Source organism: Typopeltis vanoorti, chromosome 5 (assembly GCF_054136105.1).
Source record: "Typopeltis vanoorti isolate ZY-2024b chromosome 5, IOZ_Tvanoo_1.0, whole genome shotgun sequence".
In the NCBI taxonomy this organism is placed as follows: domain Eukaryota; kingdom Metazoa; phylum Arthropoda; class Arachnida; order Uropygi; family Thelyphonidae; genus Typopeltis; species Typopeltis vanoorti.
Window position 1 is genome coordinate 32,856,496 of NC_143553.1, and position 13,771 is coordinate 32,870,266.

The 13,771-nt window shown below is 36.5% G+C and overlaps 1 protein-coding gene across 2 annotated transcripts in view; it reads right to left on the reverse strand.

The window, feature by feature from the left end:
• The window catches only part of FipoQ (F-box/LRR-repeat protein FipoQ), a 303,650-nt gene that overhangs the window by 272,511 nt on the left and 17,368 nt on the right, over positions 1 to 13,771 (reverse strand). Inside the window, exon 2 of one of the 2 annotated variants that reach the window (XM_090393071.1) lies at positions 5,797 to 8,505. The exons of the other annotated variant lie outside the window; for it this stretch is intronic. Coding sequence (XP_090249197.1) covers positions 6,005 to 8,143 — 2,139 coding nt within the window. The 5' untranslated portion in view covers positions 8,144 to 8,505 and the 3' untranslated portion in view covers positions 5,797 to 6,004. Of the gene's footprint in view, positions 1 to 5,796; positions 8,506 to 13,771 lie in introns of those variants that run through there. 2 annotated transcript variants of the gene reach the window in all.

Genomic DNA, 13,771 nt, shown 5'->3' on the forward strand with positions numbered 1-13,771 from the left:
TCCTTCTTAACATCCCATCCTTTATTACTGTAAACAGTCCTCAATGCTTAGGTGGTGTCCAATTGGCCTTTTTTTTTTTTCTTATTCATGTGGTTCAGTAGTAACCACTCTTCTTGAACCATGCTTAGCACTTCCTCATTAGTGTTTCTTTCTATCCAACTAATTCTTATAATCCTTCATAAGCACCAAAGTTCAAATGCCTCCAACTTTTTGGTATCTTGTTTTGTTCAAGTCCAAGCCTCACATCCATGTAATGCTATTCTCAATATGTATGTTTTCACCAGTCTCTTTTTTTAGTCTGGCCAAGTTTTTTTTTGCTTTTGTATCTGATTAGCTTCTTCCATCCTCCGTGATGAGACAACCAAGCAAATTAAAGGAAGTTACTTGTTATATTGGTTTGTTATTTTCAAGTCTATTTTTATGGAACTCCCTTTACTTGTGATTAGTAGTTTAGTTTTCTTGTAATTCATTTTTAGGTTGTACTGTGTGAAAATTTCTTCCAACTTGGTCAAGATGGATTTTAGTTTATCTTCATCATCAGCAGGGGCGCGACAGTAGTGTCCGGTGCCTGTGTGCAAAACTTTAGTTGGCACCCCCCCCTTCTCCAATAAAAAAATCACTTTAAAAAACGTTTTTTTTTAAAGTATTTCCTCCTCTTTGGTGCCTGTGTGCATTGCACACATTGCTGGCACACCCCTGATTATCAGTGATAACTGCTATATATAGCCAGTTAATTTCAATTAAATTTATCTTAATTCCTGTTTCTATTAGTTCTGTTAATTTGTTTATTGCTTCTTCACCTTTCACCTTTATGTATTCTTGCTGATTGTTTCTATTTGGTACTTGCAGAGATTAAATACGAGCCTCCTATCTATCCAATCTACTTTTGTTTTTAAGATTTGAAACATTTGGTAACAGTCAAGACTATCACAGGTTTTCTCCAGGTCAAGGAAAATTATCAGAGTATTTTTATTCTTTTCAAATCTTCTTTCTATAATTGTACTAAGAGCTAGGATTGCATCTCTTGTCCCTTGTTTCCTGAACTCAAACTAGTCAATGCTGATATATTCTTCAGCCTTATTTGTTAAATTTTTGGTATAACTTTTAGTAATACTTTTGAAGCATGTGATATTAGACTTATGGTTCAATGATTTTCACACTTGACTGTGTTATTTTAGAAATGGGAATGACAGAGCACTGTGTAGTCTTTAGGAATGATTTGTTTCAGACATATCTTTTATAATATTGAATAAGCATGATTTCGTTATATTTCATGAATATTTTTGTAATTCTGAGGGAATGTTATGAATGCCTGGTGCCTTGTTAGAAGGCATTTTGTTTAGCAACCATTCGAATTCATCTTGTAATACAGTTGGTCCAATTTCTTCTGCATCAAGTCTTGTTTCATCTTCTACAGCCTCATTGTCTAGATGTTATCCTTTAGAGTTCTTCTAGGACTAGGTACTCCTTCCATTTTTCAGAAATTTCTTCTTTATCTATAAAGAATGTTCAGATGTTTATTTTTAATAGCTGTGCTACTTTTATTCTGCTGACTCACTCCTTTTATAATTATTATTATATTATACGAGCACCTCCATGGAGTCCGAAGACTCATCATGGAAGAGACAAACTATCTACACAATCTATCATACTTCTCCTTGAGCCAATAACAGACAAAGCACAACTGGCTCTGGCAAGCCATTCCATTCATTCACCACTCTCCAAACAAAAAATATAGCATCCTCACATACCCTACTAACCACACCTGTATTAAACTTCCAAGGATGACCTCTTGTTATAGCCCCTCTAGCCAAATGCTGAAACATTTCCCCTACATCGATCCTATAAATTCCTTTAAGCAACTTAAATGTTTCTATATTCCCTTCTTTTTCTCCTATCAACCAACTTCTGCAATCCACACACCTTCCATCTATCCTCATAGGGAACATTCCACAGACCACTCACCATCTTAGTTGGTGAAGATTCAGCCTCTGAATATTCTCCACCTTTTCCTCATCTCCTGGGTTTCTTGAGGAATGACAGAGCATTGTGTATTCTTTAGGAATGCTTTCAGTTTCATACATGTCCTTTGTGATATTGAATAAGCATGATTTAGTTATATTTCATGAATATTTTTGTAATTCTGAGGGAATGTTATGAATGCTTGGTTAGAAGACATTTTGTTTAGCAATCATTCAAGTAATTATCTCAGTAAGTGTATAAATTCCATTTCCTTCTGCAGCAGCACACTCAAGATTTATTCTTATTTTTTTTGGGGGGGGGAGGAAGTTGAGTAGATGATTTGAGAATACGCACATCGTATACGACCTATGACTGAGCATCTGCAATGATTGCTAATAAGTATAGAAATAGAAGACACGACACAACTCATCACTGCTAATTGTACTAATTTGCCTATGCATGTCTACCAGATTATCCATGGAACCCCCTGGGCTATAGCAACAACCACCTGTATATTTATTTTGTCTTACTGCCTCAATTCCACACCAGACTGCTTCAAATGAACAGCCATCTGTCCCGTCTATCTCCTATTTTTTTTGGCTGCAATTCGTCTGCTCTTATCAGCAATACCCCCCACCCAACCCCACAGGGATAGAATGTGGAGGGTTTAGTATTTTCCATGAAAATACTAAACCCTCCACATTCTATCCCTGTAACTACATCATCTGCTGTTAGCCATGTCTCACTAATGCCTATAACTTTTGGTGAGGTTGCACTAACCAATGCCAAAAACTCCCTCCTATTCCTGATACTTCTGGCATTAGTCTATATATAGAAATTGCAGCATCCCATTAAGGCTCCATCCACCTTTACTTCCTGAATTGACTATCCTGTTCAATATTTTTGCTTGAGAGACTAGATTCTGCACGGGGTCATTCTCACCCACTTTCATCCAGATTCCTCAAGTTTACTTGAATTTGCGATTCAGCCTACTCGGTTTACAAAGCTCTCTAGATACATAACACCAATTTAAATGCAGTCCATCAGCATTATACAAATCCTTTCTGTTAAACACAGACTACAGATCTACAAATCCTACATATCGATTCATTTGCTACCAACATCCTCCTCCTCAGTTTGCCTCTATCATAGCCTGGCAAAAGACTTACAATCTTCACCTTCTTGCTCTTCGGTTTTGCTTCTTCTAACAACTTCTTTACATTCTCCCTCATAGAATATTTCTCATCTCTCAAACACTTGCAGTAACCAAGACAATTAGTCCTTTTGCCTTTCCTTTTTGCATCAACTCACTCAATGTCATGTGCTTTATTGATTCTCTCAGTCTTCGTTAAATCTATTTCTTTGCACTTCTCTTTACTTTACTGGTACTTTACAAAACTTAAAAAAAAAACTTTGTAATTGCTTATTTCAAAATGAACTGTAAACCTACATGGGGTTTAATAACACTTGTACTTACATGTATATGTTAACTTGTTATTCCATAATTGTGTTTGCAATAAACACAGATAGGTGCCACAGCTACTATTTTAGGGACAGCAGAGAATACATATATTTGTTTCCTTTTTTTGTTTTTTTCTTATCTAATGACAAAATTTTAAAAGAGATGATACTCTACAACTAACAGGTTTCCCCCGACTCCTACTGAATAAATTCAAGATTTAATAAATCACTCACTCAGTCATAACTACCTTATCACTTTTTTTCATATGGCTCCCACCCATAAAAAGTTTATTTGTAAATCTCTTGTGCATTCACACCATGAGTAGGATAAGGATTTTTCTTTCTATTTTGATTAAGTGACTGTGTGTGTGTGTGTGTGTGTGTGTGTGTACACTGCTCGGAAAGAAAACATCAGACACTCCCATGAGGAATGTGTATCATGCCATGTAATGATACCCATGTTTGTAGCTGATATAAATTGGTGGAAGATGATGCTTTCAAGTCATTGCAACTGCATCCAGGTGAAATAACTGTGAGAAGGGCACTGACAGAGTTTGAAAGAGGCATTGTGATAGAATGCTGTATTGCAAGTCTATATGTTCAGCAAACTGTTGAAAATTTGAGCTATCTCAGGTGAACAATCAGTGATGCCATATACTGAGATGGAAGCACATGGAGTCGACTACAAGTGCTACCCACAGTGAATGACCCACCAGACTTACCAAACCTGACCATAGGGTACTACAAAGGATATTGTGTAAAAACCACTATTCATCAGCTGATGCAGGTTTCTGAGCATTGATTGGAACACGAATCTGCATAAAAATATTCAAAAACCAAGGCTCACAACATGGGTTTCCATGGTAGGACTACAATATGCAAGCCCCACATTATCTAAACCAATATACATTGTCTTCAGTAATGCAAAGAGCATGTACAGTGGGAAATGGAAGCTTGGAAAACTGCAATATGGAGCAATTAACCACTATATCCTCTACTGAGCAGATGGATAAGTGTGGGTATGGTGGATGCCCGATGAATGTCTCTTATCAGAGTGTGTAACCCCAACAATGAAATTCAGAGATAGCGACATGATGGTATGGTCCTGGTTTGACCTTGGACTCGGAGAGGTAACTGAACATTCTGGACAATGCAATGCTTCCTACATTTCTACAGAACTGACTATTGTCTCTTTCAGCAAGACAATGCAATGTGTCATAACTGCATGGTTTGTGGACATCAACATCACTACTCTTGACTGATCTCCATAGTCCTGATCCGAGCCCTATTAAACATCTGTGGGATGAACTGGAGCATTGGGTGAGGTAAAGGGACTTCTGCTCCAAAACAGTCCAGGACCTCATTACATGCTTACAGGAAGAATGGTCCAAAATTCCCATTGATCACTATAGTATGCTTGCAGAAAGTATGCCTCATAGGATGGCATACATACTGATGCAGTCATCAGTGGTCCTATATCTTAAGATGGAAACCATGGCAATTTGTTCCTCACACTATGATGTGTGAAATTCTTTCCAAGCAGTGTCTCTATAAAGATTATTTCTATTTTGATTGTGTGATTTTTATTCATTTTTTACCTAGTGCTGAATCTCTATTATAGAGACCAAACATGGAAACTTTTCAAGCAACTTCAGGCCTTCACAATAAGCAAGGCAGTGGTCTCACAAAAACAATGATATTCATCTTCCACCTGAGATTACTCAAAAGATGAAATCTATAAACTACTTATCTTTAGACTTAGAAAATTTGTTTCATTTTCCTGAATTACTAAATTCAGAAAGTTTAGTAACAATGAAAATAAACAGGATGAATACCTGTCATCATTAAGAATAAATTTTTACCTAATTTTTTTAAAAACATGTAAATCATGTTTCACACCATCAGAACACACTAGAAGTTATATCCATTGAACGAATCATATGAAAAAAAAAAAAAAAAAAACCTTTTTCAATGTAAATAAATCATGCATAGTTATGGAGAATAGTTTTTGAAAAACTGTTCTCCTTAACTATGGCAATTAACATGCTGAAACTACAGGGATGTTTGCCTATTCTATAGAATGGCTAGATAGTTACTATGTTGTCGGATTGCATGATCATGTCTAAAATTTAATTTGCTCTGAAGATATATTGGCTAGATTACTAATAACTTTTTTTCATTAATATTTACACTTATAATCACTTCTACATATAAATAGAGTTAAAAAAGATATGCATTCTTTCTACACACAATTGTTAGATGGAATTTCATACCAATTTTGGAGAAACTGCCTTTTGCACTCTTAAGTAGTATTTAGAGTTCATTATGAAAGAAAAAAAAAAAAAACCACTTCAATCTTATAGGATATTCCTTCAAAAAAAAAAATAATTTATTTCTGGCAAAATTTACATTTGTGCTTTTCATACAGTATTAATTTTTATCTGTTGCAGTTTTTATTGATTTACAACCTTATCACATACTAAAAGTCTTAGTCTCTTGAATTCTGATTCAATGCTTTAAGCAAATCAATGCATGGAACAGAAGGTAGCAAAAAATGAAGTTTCGACTACTTTTAAAAATATTATATATCTGTTTCTTTTTTAATCCATTTCACTTTTTTTATGAGATCTCCAATTCTTTCACCTTCTTTTGCAAGTATATCTTTCAAGTATTGAAGCTGAGTTTTTCCAATATTTTTTTCTTCTATTACAAGTTTGTCTTTCAAGATTTCACTAACCATCTGTTCTTTCATTCTTTTTGCCTGATACTCTTGCTTAACTCGTACCTGCTGAAGAGAGGTCTGAAAACCATGAAGCTTTTCCCTTATGGCTTTTAGTTCTTCCTTCATATTCATTTCTGCATTAGAAACAACAGGAAGTTGACGAAGCAAATGATGTAGTATTTGCTCGGTCCTCATAACAAGTTTCTGCTGATTAGTATAAACATCATCGTATTTTTCTGCTAATCTCTCTGCTGACTCACGTAAATCTTCCTTTTCTTTTAAATATTTTCCAAGATCTTGCACCTGTTGCTGTTTCTGCTGCTGTAATACTTTAATTCGCCGTTCAATTTGAATTTGAACTGCATCAAGACGTTGTATATATTCTTCTCTAAATCTATGAGTAATGTTACAAAGGAGTTCTAACCACTGTTGATGTGAAGTCTGAGAGGTTGAAGATGGGACAGATTTTATAATTGGTGTACTAATAGAACGTTGCAGCAGCTGTTTAATATGGTGGTCAAAAGTGTTATCTATAAGGCTAGAAAGTGGTGAAGTTACTTCTGATTTTGAGGATAATAGTGAAGGTAAAGGTGTGTGATATGTTGGAACTATAGGAAAACAAATAAAATCCCATGATGCAAGGAGAGAGATAAGTGTTGCTCCTACAGGTGTTGCAGCAACTGCTAAACCAAGAATGGGAATTGCATCAATATCTGATAATGGTTGTGAACACAATAGATGCTCTACTATACACTGTCTACCTTGCAACTGTGGTAACCAGCTATTTGCATCTTCTGTTACAGCATATTCTTCTAAGAGTAGTACAATGGGCAACTGTACTGAATAGATACCTGCAACATGAGTGCAGTAGTATCTAGAATAATCAGATATGTCTTTATGTAACTTAATAGGCCAAGAACTGTCTTCTAAATTAACATCTGTCAAAGAGGGAGCCAAATGGATGCTTTCATAAACGTATAGTGACAGTGATGAACTGTCACTATTTTCTGCATTTTGTGATGACAAATATTCTGAATCTGTTAGATCTTCAGATTTAGAACAGCTATCACTATCCAGGATCAAACAGTGATATAACATTCCAGAAGCCATGGATATTACAATAATCGGTGGTGTAGAAACTAAACAAATCAAATTGCATGCATCCACGCCATAATTATCTTCTGCTGGTGGATACATTGTTAAGGGTCCCTCAACTTTATACTTTTTATTTCTGCTCTTTGTCAGAGCTGACTTTATTAAATAAACATCACCATTGCCTTTAAGTATATAAATTGGCCACACTACATCATCAGCAGCACTTTCTGAATGTTGGTAAACTGAAGGACCAAAATCAAAACTTACTGCTGTCTCTCCAAGACATGCAGAAAAAGATAAATCGGATTCTGCCGATAGAAAGTAACTTGTCAAAGTACTAAGAGAAATTGCTTGTTGAGGAGTTTGTGGGTCAGTTACATCATAAATTCTTAGGTAGTTATCAGTACTAAGGATTGTAATATGAGCATAATTGTTACTACCTGGATACCATGCAGCTTTAGATATACTGATGTGGTTAGTACAAACGAAAAAACGTTCGGCAATATTCCATGATCTACAAAATATTTTCTCACTAGTTCTATCAAAAATTTCTAGTCTGTCCCACTGGAACGGTAATTTTACCACCATTACTCCATTACGGCCGCTGAGTGCTAAAAGACTACCTAAATGATTAACCGAAATCTCATCAATTTCGAACAGAGGGGGATTGGTAAGGCACAAAGTCTGTAATCGTTGACTCTTAATTTCCTCTTGAGCAGAATTCTTTAATTTTACTAATAAAATGCAATGTTCTTCGGCATGCCAAATAAATATGCACTGCCTGTAAGTTGCTAATATATTCTTGGATTCCACTATTTTTGAGTACTTATCGCCAATACTTCTCAGTTTCTCAAACAAAAGCTGAGCGTCTACAAATAATGAACTTTCCGTACATGTCGCCATTTTAAGACTACTCAAAATGCGCTGGCGTATTTGTTCCTTTATCTATGAAATATTCACCAGTTGACAATTCGTTCTATAAACTGAAAACTGTACATAATACTCTAAGCCTACCGTTCTGTAATTAAAGGGAAATCTCCAGTACTAAAAAAAAAAAAATGCATTACTTCACTGACGTTTTCACTTATTGCATTAATATCACTGCACGCACTCGATTTTAAGTAGGCACGTATTTTCTACATGCTGCCATATTTAAGAAATATGAAAAATAAAAAAATGTCGACAAAAGAAACATCATTCAACGATTCAAACATCAGCAAACTTCACGAAAAGATGTCACGAGATGTTCCGTCATTTACCGCCATCTGTTGAACAAAAATAAAACATACTTGTGATTTTTAATTTTTATATCGATATTATTATATCGCCAATATAATGTTTAAAATAAACATCACAGGTAAATAATATAAAAAAAATCGGTTGAAATATCATTCAGTCATTAGAATAATCTTCAAATAAACACTGATAAAATAGCTAATTCTCTACAATCTTTGATAAATATTGCACAAAACATGTTTTTATTTTGTTTATTCATTTATTTAACCAGTGATTCTTTCATCTATATATCAATGTGTTTAAGCTTTACATCATTTTGTCTTCCAGAAGTTGAAACCCAGTAACGTGGGTTACTCTATTTATGATATCCATGATATCCAGGCCTCTAGTCGGCGACTAGAGTCCTGAGTTAGTCGATCTCTGGCACGGGAAAGCGGGTTTTTCAAATCTACTCGGCATTTAGAGGAACATTTTCTAAGCCTTTTCTCGACTGGCTCCCTTATTGGCTGCCAGTGGAGATTGAACTGCCCACTCAGGCTCCAAAAGTGTGATAGGGCTGAAATGGCCTCGCCTACTCCCTATGCGGAAACAAAAAGCCGTTAGCTGTTTTATATACAGTCATCCCTCGACTAATGTCTGACTTCCGTTCAATAAGGCAGGACGTAAGTCGATACATTAAATCAACAGAGTTGTAAAAGTTAGGACTTAACTGTAATAAGTGAATTGTCATTTTAATTTTTAAACTGCGTTACTACCAATTAAAAATTAAAACCAAATCTCCTCCACAATCATATCTTCATTACCTTCCCTATGATAGGACCAGGCTGTGGCTATTTTGGTGTAACCTTTGTTTTTTTGATGAAAATGGCCGATGTGCTTTTCTTATTCCTTTTCTTCTTTTCATCGTAAATTTCTTTATAACAAGCAAACGCATCATGTACTTTGCTTTCTACTAATAAGTAGTGTTCAACATTAGGGTCCATGTCTTCATCTATTTTGAAAACATTGCTAACTGCTGAGAACATTTCTGCAAGACCTTTCACTATGAATTGTTTAACTATCATACCTTGTTTCACTTTTTCCTCTTCCGTTTCTCGTTCTTCCTCTTCTGCAACATGCCACTCATACATTGAGAGATCACTTCGTCCCAAACTACAGCATTATTTTTAATAGCATGATAAATATTGAATGCTTTCCAGAATTGCATGAGAGTGTGGTCGTTTTCTTCATTAGCAGAAATGGCTTGTAAAAAGTTCTCCATAGATAATAAACATTAAACACTATTAGAATTCCCTGATCCATCCTTTGAATCAATGAAGTAGTGTTTGGGAGAGAAACATGACCTTGAACTTGGTGAATATCACCGATATAAGACAGATGACCTGGAGCATTATCTAGAATTAATAAAATTTTAAATTCTACATTTTCTTTTACATAATTGCTTTCCATTTCACTCGCATAACAGTTGACTAAGGTATCCGCAAATTTTTGAGTCATCGACGATTTCTTATATCTCCACCAATGAACTGAAAGAGTATGCTTCCTAATGATTTTGAAGCTCATGGATTCTCACTGTGCCATAGCACAAATGGTTTCAGTTTATATCCAGTTACAATCCCCCCTAACAGAATCGTAGCACGGTCTTTAAGAGATTTGAAACCAGGCATAGATTTTAGCTTTTTGTGCATGAATTGTCCACTCTCACATTTTTGTCCGAAACAAGGAGATCTCATCCTTATTAAAAATTTGCTGTGGCAAATAATTTTCCTCCGTAATAATTTTATCCAATTTCTTCACAAACTCCTTGGCAGCCGTCTCATCGGAAATTGCAGATTCACCATACATTTTCACATTATGCAGTTCAAAACGCTACTTGAATTTCATAAACCAACCAGAGGAAGCATTGAATTCGTAGTCGTAATCAGGTCCTTCTTTCTCCGTCAATATGCTGAAGAGACTTAGTGCTTTAGTGGTTATGGTCATAGTGCTAAGCGGTATGCGTTTTTGGTTCAGGTCCTGTAAGCAGCATAGTGATCCCAGATACATTGGAAAAAAATACGCGACACTTATGATGGATGCGCATAGTAAACTCACCCTCAGTCATAAGTGTCCCGTATTTTTGCTGTAATGTTTCAGCTCCATTTGCAAGCAAGCAATTCAAACTGGAAATGGAGAAAGCAAATTATATGTCTATCCTGATTGACGCTTCATACCATGGTGCTTCCACATATGCCAGTCTTACAAATGTGGAAGCACCATGGTATGAGCGTCAATCAGGATAGACATATAATTTGCTTTCTCCATTTCCAGTTTGAATTGCTTGCTTGCAAATGGAGCTGAAACATTTATAATTAATGCTTGTGTTTTTGTTTGTCCACACGTAGATTTTCTATCATATAGCTTACGTATTATTTTAGATGTACAATCCATTGATCGAAAACTCTGGTTGTGAATACACGTGTGATACGCGAAAGTTGCTTCTTTTGCAGCAAGATTTTCTCTCACTTCCACCATCTGTTTCTTGGTAAAGAAATCACTGACTTTTGCACTTGTACTAGCTTGCGATGCAGATTTATCTCTTTTTATATCAAAGAGCTGGATAATGTCGGACTATCCGCCATGCTCAACGCTAAATAAACCACCAGAAACCGTACACTCCACTTTATCTGTCACGCCCAATTTAGTAGATATTTTTTTTTTAAACGGAAATTGAGTTTTTAAAGCGTCTGTATAATCACACTTCTTTTTCGACATTTTCAACGTTCAACGGGGCCACAGGAGAATTGAAAAACCATACATTTTAACAGCAGTCGTACAGTACTTAGTACCCTGCAAGCATCGACCTATTTCTCTTGGAGCAAGCTTCTAAAATGGCGTGGGCCAAGCGGACTGTTCCGTGCTATTTAAAGCTGAGCCAATATCACGGCACACGCCAAAATGTCAATGCACATGCGCACTGTTCCAACGAACTTATCATTGTTGCAGTGTTGCCATCACTCGCCTTGAGAAAATAACAACGGAGAGCGATGTTTGTAATAAAATAGAAATTGTAACTCATCGACTTTGTTATTCAGTCTTGAACTCTAAAATACGCGACAAAAAGCTGTCCCGAAGAGCTTTCTCGGGACAACGGGACGATACCGTATTTTACGGGACGTCTGGGAACCCTATCTAAGCATGGTGGAAGTAGCTTTTCCAATCACTGATAGGACCTTGTTGTAGTATCATCACTAACGTTGAACTTGCAACTTCATTTCAAGATCAATTGCTCGCCTTTTTTCTGTGATTTTTCACTAGGTTTTATAAAATAAAATCAACTAACGCCTTCTATTCCCTAATAGAGAGTAGGCGATGACTTTATACCCTATCTAGCTTTTGGAGACTGAGTGGGTAGTTCAATCTCCAACGGTAGCCAATCAGAGATAGCTGGCCCATGTCTATCACTAATTTTAGCAGCCACAGATGAAGAGGCAAACAAGTGCTGCCATCTCTTGGTACCTAACCCTATCAAGATATGTCATTGTCTGAAATAATGTGGGTACTACGGTCGATTTTCTTCAGGAAAAAAATCCGTTTGCCTGTGACAGAGATCGACTAACTCCGGAACCGGTCAAAGATAGGCTTAGAAAAAGTTCCTCTAGTCAGCGACTAGACTAGAACCTAGGTCTAGTAGCTTCAAGTGGCCAAGCACAGAGGACGCAAGCATCACTTCCACTGAGCTACACAGGCCTTTTTTAGGTTTTATTTATATGTTCTTTCTATGTTCTTATCGCCTGATGAAGTCATTCTTGACGAAACATGTTGCGTTTTTTCAAATAAATGTCATTGTGTTATAATTCTCAGGTTTTAAGTCAGTTAATTTAGAAAAATGAACATATCCCAATCCCTAGGTTGGGATATGTTCATTTTTCTATATGGCCATATAGATCAATATGGCCACCTACACTTATTTTAGCAAATACCATCAGACTCCCACCTTGATGTTGGGGTCTTTCACGAACAAACTGGGTTATTTCTTGTTCCGCTCTCACGCCATATCAAGATACGTCGGTTATCTGGTTGTAGAACCTGGTTCCATCACTAAAAAGTACACGAGCCCAATCCTCATTTGTCCAATTGCGGTGTTCTTGTATCCAAATTCTTCAGGCTCTTTTGCGATTTGCAGAAAGTGGAATGGAAACACTTTGTTTTCAGCATATAAATCTATCATCCATGACATGAAGACGATTTCGTACTGTCTGTGTCGACACCAGCCTCCCCGTTGCTGTGGCAAGTTCGCTTCGAAGTCATGTTGCGTTAAATGTTCGATTTCTTCTGGCAAGTAATGACAAATACCGATCGTCTGTTGGAGTTATTGATGGACGGCCTTAACCTTGTCCTCCTCAAACATTTCCCGTCTCCAGAAAGCGATTCCAAAATCGCGAAATTACGCTTTGAGATACATGACACGCTTGAACGTTTGTTCAGCTTCTAATCGACCGATGGCTCCAAGCCATGGATTCCGGGATATCATGTTGCTCTGTCATTTTTAACAAAATAATGGGTGGTAGATGACACAAGTTTACAATTAAAGTGATAATTATGCGCTGTGGAAGTGAGCGCAACAAGCCACGCTTTTACACCCTCCCGACGTGCTAATACGGCTAAGGCACGTTTCGACAAGGCTTAACATGATTTTTTTATGCAGTTTCGTGTTCTACACCGTTGTATATTAAGAATATTTTAAAATAAATGTGTTAAATTTGTAAATCAATCCTTTTTATAACTACTTTATAATTTACAAGAATATCAAAATATCTCCTAATTGTTTTGAGCAGTGTGTGTGTGTGTGTGTGTGTGTGTGTGTGTGTGTGTGTGTGTGTGTGTGTGTGTGTGTGTGTGTGTGTGTGTGTGTGTGTGTGTGTGTGTGTGTGTGTGTGTGTGTGTGTGTGTGTGTGTGTGTGTGTGTGTTAAAGATGCAAAGAAATTTTATACTTGGTTTTAATCCTTTTCCCAAGGAAACAAAACAATGTCTTGCACTTGAAATATATTTATGTCTGAGCTGCTTTGTTATAAAGGCTAATGACTTCATATCACTTGCCTTTTTATCCCATAATGCAAATCACACCCTATTTTCATTACTTCAACCTTGGTGTCTCTCTCTCTCTCTCTCTCGGGTCTGGCTCCCACTGATGAGACCTTAATAAAGGTCGAAACCGGTATGGGTTAGTGGCCCTTCCTATTATGCATAGCATTATACATGTTCGAAAAGTTGGTGTGCTTTGCATTATGGGATACATACTAAGGCAAACGATA